The 12,132-nt window shown below is 66.2% G+C and overlaps 2 protein-coding genes across 2 annotated transcripts; one reads left to right on the forward strand and one right to left on the reverse strand.

Moving 5' to 3' along the window:
* The first annotated feature begins 410 nt into the window (after positions 1-410).
* Positions 411-4,231, forward strand: PERCC1 (proline and glutamate rich with coiled coil 1). Its single transcript, XM_027612413.2, has 2 exons — positions 411-842; positions 3,420-4,231. The coding sequence occupies exon 2, from the start codon at positions 3,456-3,458 to the stop codon at positions 4,206-4,208; it is 753 nt and encodes a 250-aa protein (XP_027468214.1). The 5' UTR covers positions 411-842; positions 3,420-3,455; the 3' UTR covers positions 4,209-4,231.
* Positions 4,232-4,311: 80 nt separating this feature from the next.
* CCDC154 (coiled-coil domain containing 154) lies at positions 4,312-12,060 on the reverse strand. Its single transcript, XM_027611893.2, has 18 exons — positions 12,002-12,060; positions 11,840-11,915; positions 11,213-11,454; positions 10,934-11,123; positions 10,766-10,812; positions 10,388-10,483; positions 9,887-10,010; positions 8,328-8,429; positions 8,122-8,250; positions 7,908-8,032; positions 7,543-7,657; positions 7,323-7,460; positions 6,601-6,720; positions 6,446-6,522; positions 6,041-6,158; positions 5,637-5,723; positions 5,201-5,388; positions 4,312-5,102 (listed from the first exon to the last, which is right to left on the reverse strand). The coding sequence occupies exons 1-18, from the start codon at positions 12,058-12,060 to the stop codon at positions 5,009-5,011; spliced, it is 2,127 nt and encodes a 708-aa protein (XP_027467694.2). The 3' UTR covers positions 4,312-5,008.
* Between the last annotated feature and the right edge of the window lie 72 nt (positions 12,061-12,132).

Consider the following 12,132-nt stretch of genomic DNA (forward strand, 5'->3'; position numbering starts at 1 on the left):
CATGGGGTGTCAGCTCCTTGTGGCCTAGGCCTTTGCAGGCCGTCTCCTCTGCTGGACACCTGCACTTCACGCAGATGGACCGGGTGAGCTCCTGGTCCCATCGGCGCCGACCAAATGACCTCCTCCATGAAGCCCCTCTTCTGGTCATACAAGAGGGGACATACTCGCGGGCAGGGCCATATCTATCCTTCCCCAGAGCCCCCACACTGCCCAGCTCAGACAGGGCACCGATGAGGGCTGGAGACCGAGCCCAAATGCCCTCCTGGAGTCTCCACCCAGACTGCGCTCCCCTCGAGTCCTCGGGGCCCACCTTGGGCAGCTAAGCAAAGAGACACCTGCCCCAGCCGACACCCTTCCCAGGTCCTGGCCCCAGTCCTTCCCGAGGAGCAGCAGGGGGCGCTGTGGCCACAGTCCGGGCACCTACTGGGCCCCTCCCTGGGGACCTGGGCCGTCCCAGAGGGCTGACGCTGACTGTGCTGGGTCAGAGGGGACGACAGTGGCTGGGGGAGGTCTGCCCCACGGCTGGAGCCTGGACAACAGTGTCATCGAAACCGGAGTCTCGGGGCAGAACTGTGGCCGTGCCTGAAGTCAGTTTCTGGGGACCGAGCTCCAAATGCAGACTGGACTCACGAGACAGATTACTTGTGTCCCGGCCTCGCCCTGGGACGTGGGGAAGGGGCCGTGATGATCAGGAAACCACGAACCATAGGCTATAGGAGGCCTGGCATGCCGCACCACCCTGCACTCTCCCTGCACGGGCCCTGGCCCAGTTAGACCACCTGCTTGGGAGATGTTGGCAGCTCCAAAGACCCACCTACGGCAAGTCACCAGCCTGGCCCAAGGTGGGTCCCACACTTCATTTCCCTGTCACTCCCCCAAACCTGGGCGTCCTGACCATGACTCCTGCATCGGGCCCTCCGAATGCCCAAGAAATGCCCAGCAGCTATCCCCCCATGGTCCCCACTTGCAGAAAATGTCTGGGTCTGTGCCCACACCCCACGTGTAATGGGGCATCACTAGGTAGGACAGGTGCTGGCTCCTGCCTGAAGGGAGCAGAGCCTGGAGCCAAGACCAAGGGCCCAGGGAGGACTGGGAGGGTGTCCCTGGAAGGGTGAGCCCTCTCTGGTGGCAGGGAGATCAGGGACCGGGGGCCTGCCAAGCTGGGAAGGGGCTACCAACCTATCCTCAGAACCTGGCTGGCCCAAAAGCAGGGGTGGCTTTGAGCCACAGCGGACAGGATTCTGGAGTCCTCCCAGCTGGGAGCGAGGCACCTAGCAGAAGCCATGTACGGTGAATGACTGTCCCCCAAACCTCACGTCCACCTGAACCCCGGAATGGAGCCTCATGCGGAAATAGGGTTTTTGCAGCTGTAATGAACACGAGGTCAGACTGGATCCCGGTGGGCCCTGAATCCAATGATGGGTGTCCTTGTAAGAGAGAAACTTGGACCCAGGCTCCCGTGGGACGAAGGCCATGCACGGATAGAGACAGAGGTTACGGTGATACGGTTGCAGCCAAGGAGCGTCCCCACAGTGGACGCTGGGAGGGAAGCGTGGGTTCCCACCTGGATGACACCCCTTTGCTGCTCCTAGCCCCCCAATTTGGGTGACTGGCTACCGTGGCCCCAGGACACTCAGGCAGTTCCAGGCAGCAGCCCCCCGGGGTCCTGCGGTTGGTGTCAGCTATAACCCTGCAGGGAGGCTCATGGGGGATGCCCCTAGGTGGGCTCCGCGGTGCGGGGTGCAGCGGCGCAGGACCAGCTTGGGCCCTGGGGGTGAGGCCCTGTGTCGGGGGCAGCAGGGGCTGAGTTGGGTTTGTTGTAAACACATCTGCAGCTCTGGGGTAGCAGGAGCTGGCTGGAGGGGCTGGGAGTCCTGCAGCCACTCCTGGCAGGGTTGAGACTGGTCACAGCGCCCAGGAGGGCCCGGCAGTTGGAGGCGGCCCCCTGCATATGAGAGGCCACCACCCGGGCCCTGGCCAGTGGTCCCCACAGCCTCCGGTCCCTGGCCTGCCCAGCTCCTACTGCCGGCCTGGAACACCGTTTACCCAGAGAACCGCAGAAGCAGGATGTCCTCTAGAGAAGGCTACTCCAGAAGTCAAAATAGCATGAAATTTAATTTTCCGCTTATTTGACAAGGCTTGGTCCGGGTCCCAATCAGTGGCAGAGATAAGGGTCCTCGGCCCCGGGTGTGAGCCAGCTGGGCCTGCAGCAAACACTCCACGGTCCCCGGGCAGGTTGAGGCTCCCCCCGCGGGGCCCTGGTTGCTGGGCGCTAAAGCAAACGGGCTCTATTTGCCCAGTCTGCGATGACAATGCAGTCACCAAATATTTGCCAGCCCGCTGGCCGCAGAGCCCAGCTATAAATGCTTGAGCCCAGGTGGAGGTGGGCCTGCCCCACAGGAGCTGCAGGCCTCGGCAGGTAGGAGCCGGGCTAGGTGGCGGGCGGGGAGGGTGCTGGAGCTGGTGGCGGGGACCGGCCTCCTCCCCCTTCCCCGGAAGGCCGTGGGCCCTCTGGCCAGGTGGGCCGTGCGGACCACCCACCCAGCGGTAGGACAAGGGGCGTGGCTGGGGAAGGGGGCGCCCACGTTGGCTTCCCCACAGCCCACTGTTGGGGCCATGGGACCCCTGGCAGGGACGAGGGGCCCAGCGGGGTGAGCGAGAGCCAGGGGACAGCATGGACGGCAGACGGCAGGCAGGAGGGCGGCCCCGCCCAAGTGAGCCTCCCTGGGGTGGGAGTTCTGACAAGCTGGGAGCCCCCTCTCCCTCTGTCCACACCACCCTCCCTTTCTTCCCTTCCTGCAGGGAGGGAAAAGGGCCCTCCCCGCTGCAAGCCGCGCCCCCCGCACTCGTCCCCAGGGGCCAGAGCACTCCCAAAGCTCAGAGTCAGCCCCATTTGGCTTCAGGCCACCCGGTCTCTGTCACCTCCCCAAATCCCACTCCACCCACCCTGCCCTGAGCCCCAGACCCACACACTTTCCCTGCTTCCTGCTGACCTGCCGACCCCTCCAAACCCCAGGGGCCAGGGAGCAGATGAAAGCCTGGGGCCTGCACTGTATCCCTGTCATCAGACAGCGCGGGGGAACCAGCACCCGGCTCTGGGTGCTGCCCTAAGCCTGCAAGACCCCCGAAGCCTCAGGGGCTCTGGGACCTGGACCTAGCGCACTGATCCAGACAGCCAGGCCCAGCTCCCAGGGGCCCCCGCCTGCCAGCACCTGGGCAGATGCCCCCTCAGCAGGTGGGCCTGTTGATCAAGAACCGTCTCTGCACCCCGGCCCCCAGCGCCCACGGCCCTAGTCTCTCTCCACACCTCCCCGGCTCCCGAATGCGACACCTGCTCCAAGCACAAGTGTGGCTGGGCAGGCCTTGGGCCCTGCGGGCTGACCTGTCCTGACCTGTCCGCTCTCCACCTCCCTCCCCAGTCGCACCTGCTGCCGCAGAAACGCAGGCCCGAGGAGATGGCCACGGGCGTGATCCGACCTCTCTGTGACTTCCGGCTGCCCCTGCCCACCCGCCGGCCCTTCCTGCCCTCAGACCCGGAGCCCCAGGAGACCTCTGAGGACGAGGAGGACGAGGAAGACGAGGAGGAGCCGGAGGGGCCAGGCGGCTGCAGCCCAGCCCCCCAAGCCTCGGGTTGGGCCCCAGAAGCAGGCCCCCCGGGTCCCAGCAGCCCCGAGACACCCCTGCAGCTGCTGCGGTTCTCCGAGCTCATCAGTGGCGACATCCAGCGGTACTTTGGCCGCAAGGAGAGGGGGCAGGACCCCGACGCCTGCGACATCTACGCGGACGACAGCGCACCCCGGGACGTCCCATGCACTGACCTGGCGCGACTGGCCCCGGGCGGGCCCCCAGACGGCGACCAGGCTGCGGAGCCTGGAGTCCTCTCTCCCAGGGGTCTCGAGGGGCAGGCCCGCGGGCTGGGGCCCCTGGCCGAGCTCTTCGACTATGGGCTGCGGCAGTACTCAGGGTCTGGGGCCCTGGCCGGCAGGCGGCTCAGGCTGGAGCGAAAGTACGGCCACATCGTCCCCATGACCCAGAGGAAGCTGCCTCTCTCCTTCTGGGAGGAACCGGCCCCCGGCCCCCTGGGCCTGCTCCGCCCTGGCACGCCCGACTTCAGCGACCTGCTGGCCAGCTGGTCAGCGGAGACTGGCCCTGAGCTGCCTGCGGGGGGTGGCCAGGCCCTGGACGGGGTACAGCTGGCCGAGGCCTAGCCAGTGGGCCAGGGTCCGTGGGGGCGAGCGGGGCGGCAGCTTCGCCTTTCCTTAAGGAGGGGGACCTGTCACGTTCTCTCTGTCAGAGCCCAGGGGCCGTCCAACCAGCCAGCTCAGGGAGGGACTTCCCAGGCCCGGGAGGACAGGCCAGGCTCCTCCTGCGGCCCGGAGCTGCCACCACTGCCAGAGGCCACCTGGGCAGGGAATGGGCAGGAGCTGCCATCCCAGGCATGCTGGCCCTCAACCTTCGGAGCTCTGCCCCCAGGAGGGGAGGCCCTGGGCTCAGGCGGTCTGCACACTGTGCCCCACTCTGGTGAGGCCCACTGGCCATCCAGACCAGCCCTGAGATCCCAGGTCGGCAGCCGCCCGGCTGGCTGGTGCTAGGGCTGCCCGTCCCCCAGGCCCCACGGTAAGTGGCAGGACCAGCTACTGTGGGATGAGCAGGGTTTTCTTGGAGGCAGGAAGAAGGGGTGCTGCCTGAGTGTGTGAGCAAACAAGCTGTTTGCTCCCTAGATTAGGACAGGAAGAGCTACTTCCTCTGCTGGCCATGGTGCGGGTGTGAAGGGCACGGCCGGCCGCCAAGGGGTAGGAGCCACGGGACCCCACGCCTGGGCCAGCTGGCCCTCTGGGGGCCTGCAAGGAGCGGGTGGGGCTCCAGGACGCTGCAGCTGAGGGCAGGACAGCCCAGGAAGGCGCCAGGCCTGGGGCTCAGTCGGGCTCCTGGGAAGGAGGAGCTCGGGACGCTGACGGGTACAGGAGCGGCAGATTTATTTCTGGGAAAGGGGCAAGGATGGGAGCTGTCAGGCAGCCTCTTGGCGGAAGGACTTCTCCAGGAATGCGCGTGTCCTCTGCTGGACCCCCAGGTTCATGAGGGCCGCCTTCCACTGCAGCCACCTGCCCGAGACACAGCTCATGCCCAGTGGCCTCGGGACCTCCCCCAGGACCGCCCCAGACCTGGAGGGGTCTCCAGAAGGCAGCTCCCCACGGCCCACCTCACGGCCTGATACACGCCCCAGCGGTTCACGGGGACCACCTCTCCGGGGGCCGCGTCCTTGACGAAGAACTGCTGCTTCCCCAGGGACATGAGGACCCTCCTGCTGCCCAGTCGCAGGGCCCACGGGCCCTCCTCACTCTGTAGGCGCATGATGCTCTCACGCAGGCTGGCCGTCTCCTCCATGCGCTGCGGACAAGGGCGCTGGGAGGAGGGGCTGCTGCAGGAACGCAGGAATCCAGCCAGAGGGGGACAGGACAGCCCCCAGGATTTATCTCTCTCTGGACAGACCTGGGTCTTATCTACCAGGAAACCCTGCTTGGGCCAGACACGCAGACCGATGGCCGTAGGGAAGCCCACAGAGCTAGGGGCCCCGCAGGGAGGGGTGAGGGGCTGGGAGCCTCCGGGGCGGGGTCAGCACAGGGGCCGCCTCTCACCAGCTTGGTTTCTGTATTAAACTTGAGGTTCTGGATGGTTTTGTTGTCCTGCATGCTGTTTTCCAATTTCATTATTTGGTTCTGAAACTGAAGGCCGCCCCTGTTTGTCGGCCCGGACGTGGCGAGTCGGCCGGCCCGAGGGCAGCCTGCACCCCAGGCCCCCAGGGCAGGATCTAGCCTCTGATACTGGGTCCCGGCCCCTTGCTGGGTGACCCGGTGGACCTGGCCAGCGCTCAGGCTGGCTCCTTTCCCCGTAACGACACCCCCAGCATGTGGGGGCTCCAGACAGGTGCCCCTCACTTCACACTGGCTCTGTGAGCCACTTGACCTCCAGGTGTCTGGGATCCAGGGCCTCTCTGGGGCCCCTCTGCTGAGCGTGATGGGCATGGGGGCCCCAGGGGTACCGTAGCCAGCTTGCCCTGGATCTCGGCAATCTTCCGCCCGGGGTTGCCCTCCCTGAGCAGCTGCATGGACGAAAGCAGAGTGGCAAGTTCCTGCCGCACGGCCCCGACCTCGAACTCTCTGTCGGAATAAGAGACTGTTGGGGGGGGCGGGGGCAGGGACAGGGCAGGTGCGGAAGGAGGGCAGGTTGTGCAGGGGGTGGGTGCTCATCTTTGCCACCCCTCCAGTGGGACCTGGCGGGTCCCCAGTGGGTGATAGACAGTGAAGCTCAAGGACCTGTGTGGGCTGCACCTGGGGGAAGCCGAGCCCAGAGCCACAGAGGGGCCGGGGCTGCGGGAGGGGAAGCCTCGTGGATGCACCTCCAGCTGCTGCAGTCCTCGGGGCCGCGGCCGGGGCTGGGGCCTCACCTGGCTCTGCCCTCAGCTGAGATCTTGAGGTCTGAGTCACTCTTGTGCAGGATGCACTTGTCAGAGATGGCCTCTATCTGCAACAGACGCAGGGTGGACGGGCAGCCCAGGCAGCCCAGTGGGGCTGGGAGGCCGTACCCCTGGCCCTCACCCACCTGCTGGGGCAGGCTGTCCACTCGCTCCCGCACCTCCCTCAGGGACGCCTCGGCCTCCTTCTGACTCTGGGCCAGGCCCTCCAGCGATTTCTGCTCTGAGCCTTCCCACTTTCTCTGTGCCTGGAACACAGATGCCAGTGAGGGCCGGAGCTGGGGGATGGAGGGGGACGGACAGAGGGATGGGGCCCCCTAGAGCCAGAGTTGGAGCCAAGAGGGTCAACCCCGTAGCTGAGAGCTCCCCACAGTCTGCACGGTGGGGACAGACAGCTCTCTGGGGACCTGGGTACTCCAGGCTGAACAGAACCACGTCCATAGGAAGGCCTGGCTCAGCCCCCTGCCTGCCAGCAGTCGACAGGGACGGGGATGGACAGCTGCCCACAGCTGCAGGAGAGGGAGACCACCCTTCGAATTCACAGAGGCCGGCAGCCAGTCAGTGGTCGCCAGGGACCGCAGGGTGGGGAGGGACCGCTAGCCGCACAGGGCTTTGTCTGTGGTGACGGAGATGTCCCAGTGACATGACCACAGCTCAGCCCCGAGGACATGAGGAGCTGCCGAACCCCAGGCTTCGCAAGGGTGGACCACACGCCGTAGGAACCGTGTGTCAGTGACACCATGCAAGAAAGAGGAATGAGCCCCTGCACGAGGGCTTGCTGTGGAAGCCGCCGCGTGCTGGGGGCCATGGCGGGCCTTGGGGCTGGCGGCTCCCCCAGCACCGCACTCACCTCGCTTAGCCGCAGACTCAGCGTCTGCTCCTGCAGATCCAGTCTCCAGCTCAGGGCCACGAAGTGGTCACTCAGGTCCTTTACCTGCTTCCCCAGCTCGGCCAGCGACACCTCCAGGGCCTGGCTCTTCTCTTGGAGCTGTGGGAGGGGGGTTTTAACATGGCTGCCTGGGGAGGCGGGAGCCCCCTGGGGACGCTGACCACCCCCCTGCTACCCTCACCAGCTCCAGCGTGCTGTGGGCCTCCTGCTGTGCCAGCTGGCCGGCCTCCAGGCTCTCCTGCAGGAAGGCAGCCAGCTCCCTGGCCTGGCTCTCCTCCAGGTGCCCCTTGCTGTCCCTGGGGGTTGGTGCCAACACAGGCTGTCCCTCGGCCCAGGCTGCCCCCCTCTCAGGGCTGGGCCCAGAGGAGCCTGGCTGCTGGCTCCAGAACCACCCAGGAGACCCCAGGGAGCAGGGGATAGAGAATGGTTACAGGGCCCCCCAGACGGGGCTGCGTCCACTGGTGGGTGCAGAGTCCTCTGCAGGGGACCAGGAGCCCCCGTCCGAGGGCACTGGGCGCTGGGGAGAAAGGCTGATTGGACACTCACCAGGCCTTCTGCTTGGCCAGGAGGATCCGGTTCAGCGACACCTGGTTCTGCCGCACGAACTTGGTCAGCTGGATCACGGCCTGGTGCAGGCCCCGGCACTGCTCCAGGAGGCGGAATTCTTCCTGCTGTGGGGAGAGGTGGCCCTGAGACCCTGCCCTGGACACCCGCACGGATGCCCCCGCTGCCCCTCTGCCCCCGGCCCTGGGCTGCCCACCTCGTGCTGCCCCTGCAGGGCCTGCATGCGCTCCTCGGCCCGCTCCTGCAGCCTCTGCCACCGGCTCTCCAGCTCACCCCGCAGGCTGCTCTCCGCCTTCAGCCGGGTGCTCTCTGACGCCTTCATTCTCTGTGGGGAGACCGGCCCGCCTGCCGTGAGCGGGGGCGTGGGCAGCACGGCCCAGCTGCAGGCCCATGGGCCCCCACCTTCTCCAGGGCCAGGAAGCTCTTCTGCAGGAAGCCACACAGCTTGGCCTCCCTCTTGAGGAAGCGGAGGCTCATCTCCTCACCGAGCTTGGTCACCTGGGCCTGTGGGAGTCAGTGTGGTTGCCATGCGATCTGACCGTTCTCCTTGCCTCGTCCATCCCCTGCCCCCCGCCTCCTGGCCCCTGGCCGAGCTCGGGCTGGTCTGTTTTCTTGCCCAACCGTGTCCATCACTGAGGACTCCGGGCCCTGTGTCCCCTGCTGTCCCTGAGTCTCGCAGGGCAGGGCCCACCACACCCTCCTTAGGAAGGAAGGCAGGGCCCACATGTCCCCCCGGAGGGCCAGGTACGAGGGCTGTGAAGGGCCTACAGGCCGAGTTCGTGCGGATCCAGACTATGCTTGGTGCCCACGGTGACCACAGACGCCACCCAGGGCAGGGGGCTCAGCCGCCGCCGAATCGCATCCTGAGCTGGGAGCCTCCGTCAGGGAAGCCAAGGAAATATGAGTGCACACACACTTTGCCCTTGCCCCTCCAGGCCGAGGGTGGGGCCCCTTCCCCTCCCCCTCTCCCTGCCGGCTCCCTTCCTGGGCATCAAGGGTCTGAGTGTGCCCAAGACAAGGCGTCAAGGCCTGAGGCCCCAGCTCCCTCGGCCACAGGGCAGGTGCGTCCTAAGCCCCCGCCGGCACCCACACCACATGCAGGGTGGTCAGCAGGCCGTTTCTGTAAGGAGCCCCAGGACCCGGGGTCCTCAGTTCCGTGGTTCCAGTGCAAACCCAGGAACGGGCTATAGTAAATGAGCGGGTGTGGCCACGTGCCCATCAGACTTGACGAAAACAGGTGGTGGTCACAGTGTGCCGACCCCGGCCTAGAGAGCAGGTGGGGGGAAAGGCAGTGCCCTGCGTGCATGCCTGGTGCAGCAGGAATCCCCGGGCCTGGTGCCTTCCGGAGCTCCCGGCCGCAGCGGTGGGCAGTATCTCGGTTGGGCCAAGACAAGAACTCCCCAAAGGGCAGCAGCAAGGGGAAGGCCACCGAAGCTGGGCAGCCGAGCTATGTGGGCAGCAGCTGGGGAGCACTGGGCCGGCGCCCCCACCTGCTGCACGGGCGACGCGGTCCCTGGGCTCTGTTTGCAGAGCTGAAGAGGCTGGGTCTCGGGCAGGAGGGGAACCTGCACCAGCCAGGGGTGGGGCCGCCCCGGGAATGTCTGAGGAAGGGGCCTCAGGCCTACGATGCTCTATTTCCAGATCTGGGTGTGGATCCCACGACGGAGAAGGACCCGTGGCGGAGACGCTGCCAGGGAGGGACCTTCTGTGATGAAACATGAGCTCCATCTTGGCGCTGCCCAAACTGTCAGCCACGGGCTGCACGTGGCCGTGAGGCCCCTGAAGCGTGGCTCATGCAACCGAGGGACCAAAAATGTTAGCTTTCTCTAGACAGAGCCACATGCGGCTGGTGGCCACAGACCGGACCGCGCAGGACCTCGGGGTCACCCCCCCCATGGCCGACCATGTTGCCAGGAAAGGTGGCTCGCCTGGCTGCCCGGGCCCAGCCTCCCTCCCAGTACCTGCATCTTGGCCACCTCACGGTCCATCCTCTGGCTCGCGTCCTCCTGGCTCTTCTGCAGGGCACTGCAGGCCGCTTCCCGGAACTGTCCCTCCTGCTCCAGCTTCCCGGCCAGCTCGGCCAGCCTAGGGCACCAGCCACCGGTCACAGCAGTCCAGCCGGCCGGCCTGGCTGGGGAGCCACCGGGAAGTTGGCAGGGCCCTGAGACACTGAGAATGCTTCCTGGGCCCAGGCCTGCCGCTGGGGAGCCCAGGCCTGCCGCTGGGGGGCCCAGGCTGACCTCCAGGCCGGCAAGGCATGGGGTGGATAACCCCACCTGGGCAAACACAGACAAGGGCAAGACACTGACTTCTATGTCCCCAGGTGGGGAGCTGGGAGCGGCCTGGGCCAGGGCCACTGGGTGGGGGAGGGGGCAGGGACTCCGGGCTCAAGCCTCTTTTCTCAGTGACCACACATGGTGGGTCCAGAGCCAGCCCCCAAGAGGGAGGCAGGCGGCGTCCACCTGAGGTTGGCCTCCTGCTCGGTGTCCTTCCGCTCAGAGTCCTGGAGTGCCTGCTTCCTCCGGATCTGGGTCAGGGCCTCCCGGACCTCCACCAGCCTGGCACACAAGACCTGCTTCTGCCTGGGGCCTGCCCGACCGGCCCTCCTGCCTGCCTTTGGGGGTCAGGGTCCTGGCCCAGGGGCCCTATCAGCAGGCCTCCCGCCATGTTCATACAAACCCAGGCCTTTTTGAGTCGGGCCGTGGAGGCATGCTGCTTACCCGAGCAAGACAAGGAGCAGGGGGCAGGCTGATGCCCTGGGGTCCCGCCCCAGCTGCTGCTTTCCCACTGCCCCTGGCCCTACCACTAAGGCTTGCACCACTGGTGGGGTGGGGGAGTACCTCTTGTCCAGCACCTGCATCTGGTTCTGGTTCTCGGGGCTGGGGAACTGCAAGGAGGAAGGGAGGCTGAGCCTCATAGCCCGACTGGCACAGACGGGGGTCCGAGCTGAGCACAGGGTCCCGGGAGCAGGGGAGCCTCGCCTCTGGGTGGGGACAGTGGTGGCTCACCTCGAGGGCCTCCTTCTCTGGGGCCCAAGCTGCCTGCCGTAGGTCCTGCTGCAGCCTCTTGAGCTCTGCGTCCTGCAACTGCATGCAGGTACGCAGCTGGAGCATCTCCCGAAGCAGGCTCAGCATTGCTCGCTCACAGCGGTCCTTGTGCCCCCGCAGAGACGCCACCTCAGCCTGCAGGTCGGCCACCCTGGCCGGGGTGAGGAGCAGGCTGAGTCGGGCCATGTGTGCTGGGGGTGGGTGGCATGGCTCTCCCACTCCAGCTCTGCCCAGGCTCACCACTGCTCTAGCTGCGTCCAGTGCTTGGGGGAGTCCCGCTCTGGGATGGAGACAGTGGATGCCAGGTGGCTGGACTCATACCTCTCAGAGATCTCCTCCAGACTCAAGAGCTCGGGACTGGCCGGTCCTTCCTCGAGGGGGAGCCCCAGGTCCCCCAGGGTGATGGTGCTTGTCTGGGAGGAGGGTGAAGCCCCCAACGAGGGTTTGCTAGCAGCCAGCTCTGCAAGAAGGTGGCTTCTGGGCTGATGAAGGATGCTGGCTCCAGGTGGGGCTCAGGATAACAGGGACCCAAATCACTGCAGCGATTGGCTAAGCACGTCCACTGAGCTCACCTTGGCCTGTCCTGCTGAGTCACGCAGCCTGACCCTGGGAGGGCTCAGCACTTGCTGCCTCACAATAGGAAGCTCAGGCTCAGAGAGGCCCAGGCTCCCACCTGAGGACACACAGCACCAGGAAGCAAAAACAGAACCGTGCTCTGCCTGCCCAGCTCCAGAGGGAGCCCTGGGGCAGTAAGGCCCCTTGAGATGTCAGGAAGCAGAGCTGCCCTGGGCGGCCCACACTGCACACCCACACAGGCCCTTCCCTGGACCGTCCTTCTGGCTCAGCCCCTACTGGCACCAGGCTCACCTGGTACAGCTTCAGCCACTGCCCAGAGGCCCTGGGCCTCGCACCGAGGGCTGCCCAGAGCTGGACACCCGGGTGGCTGGAGGGAGGCAGGGAAGGTGGGGCTGGAAGGCTCTGGGGCCTTGGGGAGCACGTGGGATGTGAAGAGGGAGCCCCTGCCCTCACATCTCTCCTTCCAAGACAACAGCAGGGTAGGTGCGCAGCAGAGGCTCTTCTGGAACCATCTTTCTCTCACCAGAACCTGGTGACTTTGTGGCCCAACTGCCAGTGGAACCTGGACCCTCGACTCTGCCAGC

This window comes from Zalophus californianus, chromosome 10 (genome assembly GCF_009762305.2).
Source record: "Zalophus californianus isolate mZalCal1 chromosome 10, mZalCal1.pri.v2, whole genome shotgun sequence".
Taxonomy (NCBI): Eukaryota; Metazoa; Chordata; class Mammalia; order Carnivora; family Otariidae; genus Zalophus; species Zalophus californianus.